We start from the raw sequence: 5,097 nt of genomic DNA, 5'->3' as shown, positions 1-5,097 counted from the left end.
TCTGGAAGAGTCAAACACAGCAAAGTGAAAGTGGTTGAACAGCTTTGCCCAGCTGAATTGGACAAGTTGTGTTTATGCCTCTTGAAAAAGTGAATGCATAAACACACAAACACATAGGAGGGTTCAACAACAGCCCTGAGAGTACCAAGTCAGGGTAACTCTGTCCCAATATGTAGCTCATGCTCGCTCTCTCCATGCACTGCTCAGCAGAATTGCACAGCTTTAAGGTCAGCTCTACAGCTTGTCTCACTTCCCTCATCCCAGAGGCTGCAAAGTTTACAAGTGACCACATTAGTCTGCCTGGAAAGAAAATTAAATTTATTAAAAAAACCCAAACCAAACAAACCAAACCCCCTCCACAGAAACAGCCTCTCTCCATAGCCCGTGTGCCTCAGAGTGGGGCCCAGAAAGTCTTCCTCCTCCCTTGACCTCACATGCCCTTCACCCATGGCAAGGCTGGAAAGGGGATGGAAAGTGCCAAGTGTTAAGGTGCTAAGAAGCTCTTGATGTTTCCATCTCTCAAGTGCTGTTGGCCTGTTCCTGCTCAAAGAGGGCCATGGCCAAATGTGAGCGGGACGCGAGTCCTTCCAAGTTGCTGAGCACACAGCGGTGGTACAGCTCCTCACTGAGCCGGGGGTTGCAGCTCCTCAGGGTGTACTTCTGCACCAGCCCTGGCTCCACAGCCCTGAACAGGTGCAGACCAGAATAGTGGAGGAAGACATCAAATACCTCCATGCTCTCCAGCACCTCATCTCGGTCCAGGATATCGGCTGCGAGCTTGGTACGTGCTGTCATATAGTCAGAATTATAAAAGCAGGCCTCAGCAAAGGAATGTCTGTCAAAATGCCCATCCCTCAGGAAGTCAGTGCTGGAGGAAGCTGTCTGCTCACCACGGTACACCAGCGCGGGGTTGAACTCCTGGAAATGCACAGGAAAAAAGACCTGCCAGTTGCTGATGGTATTCATGCGGCAGCGGTTCAGGAACTCCATGTTGATTTCTGTCCAGACACTGGCCAAGAAGAACAGTGTATCCACAGGGTGCTTCTTTGAGACTATATCCATGAGCTTCACTTGTGATGGCACCTCTGTTTTAACACTAATCCATGGGATTTTAACTTCTGCATAGCGTTTCTCCAGCTCTCCTACCATGGCTTTGACTCCAGCAAAAACATCCACCTGACCGACTCTCTGGGCATCATAGGGATGGTAGACAAAAAGCAAAGTCAGCAAGGCATTATCATGCGTGTCCAGTGTGTTCATAGCAAACATATCCAGGAAGTTTGCCACATAATCCAGGTCCTGCACTGTCAAGGGAAGCACCAGCTGCACCCGTGTGGCCTCCGTCACATATGGCATGGGAATAATTTCCACCTTACTTAAGGGTCGCACCAAGCTCACTCGCTTAGCCAGAACGTGACTGTGGCCCTTCTGGGTGACAGCCTCCAGCAGCAGGTCCAGTGTGTACTCCATGCCCCGCGTGGGGTCAAAGCGCCGGTAGCCGTTGAGCAGCTGCCGCTTGCTGAAGCGGAGCAGGGGCTGGTACCGACGGTTCAGCTGCTCCAGCGCCGACTCAATGATCTCACCAACATCTGCTTTGCTGGCTCCAGATAGCTCACACTTTGGGGAGCCGTCAGGACAGGAGAAGAGGTGCTGCTCAGTGAAGTAGTCCCAGTTGATCACCTCAAAGCGGGACTTTGGAAGGAACGGGGCGTTTATTCCCACAGGCCAGGTCACGCCTGCCTCGCCTGCAGGGGTCAGTGCTGTCAAGTTCCTGATCTGCATCTGTGCAAACAGAGAGCACAAACTGAGCCCCACCACGTTCTCAAAGGGGTCCAGGCCAGCTCCCCTCCAGGCCCACCTCACCACCTACAAATGTCACACCAGCAGTTTCGGGTGTCAGAAGTGCTGTTTGTGAGACACAGGGCTGCAGCCTGTGTCTGGCTGTCAGTCATCCACAAATGGAAGCAACAATCTTCCTCTACTGCACCAAAATAGAAGAAAATCTGTTTGGTCAAGGACTTTTTGCAGGTATTTCTCACCACATACCTGGAGCTCCTGTATCTCCCGGTAGGCTCTGTCCAGCTGGATCCTGCTGAACTGCTTGTGCAGCCGGTACATCAGGGTCATGTCGGAAACAGGGTGCACTGCAAGAGCTGCTTGGAACTCCTCTTCTTCCTCCTTCTCTGGCTCAGTATTCTTGGCCAGTTCATAGGTGTGATAATGCTGGCCCTGAAGCAGACAAAAGCCAGGAAGACTGGAATAGAATCCAAGTTCACAGAGCAGCTTTCCCTCACCCCAGACACGCACCTGCCCCTCTTTCCATATGGACTGAGATAAAAAGGTATGAGTCGTCCCTCCCACCCTAACCTCCATTTTCTTCTTGGTACCAACATGCCCTTTATCCTACCTCCAAAAACCCGCGGATCAGACCCTGGTAGTAGGCCAAAAATTAAGTCACGTGTGCGCTCTCTATCTCACCATCACAGCTGTGATTCTGGGCCCCTCCCCGACGCTGCTATAGCACACAGCCCCTTCCTCCTCTGCAGCTCACAAAAAAGCCACTTTGCTACAGAGCAGGGACCAAGTAAGAGCATGGGCTCTGTCAGGCTCAGCTAACACAAAACCTGAGCTGGGAGGTAGTACCTGGAGCTGGGAAACACAAGTGATGCCAAGGAAATCAATGATGCAACGGCCCAGCCACTCATCTGGCCGAACACTGAGTATCTCATTGCGACAGCTGTCCAGGTGTGGGTGGAGCTTCAGCAGCAGGCTACGGGAGAGCAGGTAGCCAAAGCCCCCATGACAGTAGCGAGCCTGCTCATCCCCCCCGATGAACTCCTCCGCTCGCCCCAGGTACACATCCTGGTTAATGCTCAGGTGCGTCACCAGAGCCTTGACCTGCTCAGCCTGGGCATAGGTGTCATCTTGCATGATGTAGAACCAGTCATAGTCAGAACCAAAATGCTGATGGATATAGTTCATGGTCTCGTACATGAGCCAAATGGGCCGCTCGTCTCCATGGGCCACCAGCACCATTCCATGGGGCACCTTGGCACTGCGCAGCCCCGTGAAGTACAGCAGGCGTGGGAAGTGGTGGGCCACCGTCTTGTTCACTGCCACTGCCAACGTGTTCATGGTGGCCTTGGAGGTCAGCACAGCCACAAACAGTCTCTCATGGAATCCCAATTCTGTCTGGATATAGCGAGTTCTGTAAAGGAAGGACATACCTATATGACAAAGAGCTGGAGAAGAAAAATCGAGAATTATGGTAACTTGGGATAAATCCTTATTTGCTAGAGTCAACCCATGGTGAAACAGTCAAGCCTAGATGCAAAGCTTTAAGAGAAAACTCATTAGTGAAAATCCCATTTTGTGAAAACACTTGCTTCCTTCAAGGCAGTTACAATCTCACATCATTTATGTGAGCTAGAAAACCATGCCAGTGTAATTAAAATTAAAATACCACAGAGCTAACCACTAGCAGCTTAGGAGATTTGTTCAATTAAACCACAGGAAGGACTGTTAAGGAGTCCCTAGTGCTGGGGGCTGGGGTGTGCCAGCTGCCTGTGGGGCCCCGAGTGGCAGGAGATCACTGGAGCCCCAGACCATGAGCCAGCAACAGTTGCTGGCCTTGGCCTAACAAAGGGTCCAAAGCCCTGCAGGGCCCGGTGAACAATGAGAAGACCCCAGACCAAAGCTCACCATTGGACCAAAAGGCACATGAGGACGCACGTGAAGAGCATGTAGAGAGATTGTGAGGGTACAACAGCCCAGGGGTCCCTTTGCTCAGAGTCCCTCTGCAGAGGCACCAGCCTGAGCTGTTCTGATGTTGCTGCACCACAAATAAAATACCTAAAGGAACCAAAGAAACTCTGCTACAGGAAGCCTGGGGTCGAGGGAACTTGTCTGACAGTGTGACTGTGGTTTGTGGAAGGAGCCGAGGGGGTACCTGTTGGGTCACCAGAGCCACCACTGCGAAGGGACCCCGGTCCCAGCAGTGACAGTCTGGGTGGTGCCAGTGTGACCCCCAGAGTGGCCCCTGGACGGTGAGGCAGGAAAGTTTCGTACAATATATTACTGTAGTGTATTACATTACATCAATAGATTATTGTTAATTGCTCAAAATTTCCTTAATGAATAGACTGCTTAGAAAACTTTTGAAGAGTAATTTAACATGTTCTATTAGACAAAGGTAACAAAAGAATCATAGAATTCCAGAACGGTTCAGTTGGAAGGGACCTTGAAGCTCATCCAGTCCCACCCCCTGCCACGGACAGAGACACCTTCCACTAGCCCAGGTTGCTCCAAGCCCTGTCCAACCTGGCCTGGAACACTTCCAGGGATGGGGCAGCCACAGCTCCTCTGGGCAACCTGTGCCAGGGCCTCACCACCCTCCCAGGGAAGAATTTCTTCCCAATACCCCATCTAATCCTGCCCTCTGACAGTTTGAAGCCATTGCCCTTTTTCCTGTCCCTCCAGGCCCTTGTAAATAGTCACTCTCCATTTCTACTAGAGGTTTCCTTCAGGTCCTGGAAGGCCACAGTCAGGTCACCCCACCCTCTCTTCTCCATCTGAATAATCCCAATTCTCTCAGTCTTTCCTTATAACAGAGGTGCTCCACCCCTCTGACCATCTTGGTGCCTCCTCTGGACTTGCACCAACAGCTCCATGTCCTTCCTGTGCTGGGCCCCAGGGCTGGAGGCAGCTCTGCAGGTGGGGTCTCACCTGAGGGGGCAGAGGGGCAGAATCCCTCCCGTATTGAAAAGAAATATTCTCAATCTTCTTGGGCACTTTTGTTGCCTTTTTTTCCCCCCTCAGGTTAATTTCCTAAACAAGTGTCTTCCACTCCTTTAAGGTGACAATCTTGGCCATCGCCTTGTTGCATCACGTTGTTCCTACACAAGGTAATTCAAACGGCAAATTCCACCTTGAACCTGTTCACTCACGCCGAGATTTAGAACCCCAAATACCACCCACACGTGACTATTTTCCCTGAAGGAAAGCCGGGCCAAAAAGCACAGAACTTACCTGAGCACTTTTTTGTAAGGCTTGTTGGGGTCTCTGTAGTACGGCACAATGCGGGGCCTGAAGTCCTCG

The 5,097-nt window shown here is 51.5% G+C and overlaps 1 protein-coding gene across 1 annotated transcript; it reads right to left on the bottom strand.

Moving 5' to 3' along the window:
* Window positions 1-297: 297 nt before the first annotated feature.
* CHPF2 (chondroitin polymerizing factor 2) lies at window positions 298-5,091 on the bottom strand. Its single transcript, XM_018068213.3, has 4 exons — window positions 5,029-5,091; window positions 2,644-3,208; window positions 2,047-2,229; window positions 298-1,782 (listed from the first exon to the last, which is right to left on the bottom strand). The coding sequence occupies exons 2-4, from the start codon at window positions 3,133-3,135 to the stop codon at window positions 520-522; spliced, it is 1,938 nt and encodes a 645-aa protein (XP_017923702.2). The 5' UTR covers window positions 3,136-3,208; window positions 5,029-5,091; the 3' UTR covers window positions 298-519.
* Between the last annotated feature and the right edge of the window lie 6 nt (window positions 5,092-5,097).

The sequence above is a fragment of the Manacus vitellinus genome, unplaced genomic scaffold (genome assembly GCF_001715985.3).
Source record: "Manacus vitellinus isolate BGI_N305 unplaced genomic scaffold, ASM171598v3 scaffold_130_pilon, whole genome shotgun sequence".
Taxonomy (NCBI): domain Eukaryota; kingdom Metazoa; phylum Chordata; class Aves; order Passeriformes; family Pipridae; genus Manacus; species Manacus vitellinus.
The sequence above is the reverse complement of the archived record's forward strand: the minus strand, read 5'-3'. Positions and strand labels throughout refer to the sequence as shown.

Excerpts from the sequence above, each read along its gene's own strand:
- CHPF2 (XM_018068213.3), bottom strand. The coding sequence starts at position 3,135 with ATGAACACGTTGGCAGTGGCAGTGAACAAGACGGTGGCCCACCACTTC. Across the intron at positions 2,230-2,643 it reads CTTGTGTTTCCCAGCTCCAG|GGCCAGCATTATCACACCTA; the intron begins GTACTACCTCCC and ends TGTCTGCTTCAG. Across the intron at positions 1,783-2,046 it reads GGGAGATACAGGAGCTCCAG|ATGCAGATCAGGAACTTGAC; the intron begins GTATGTGGTGAG and ends CTGTTTGCACAG.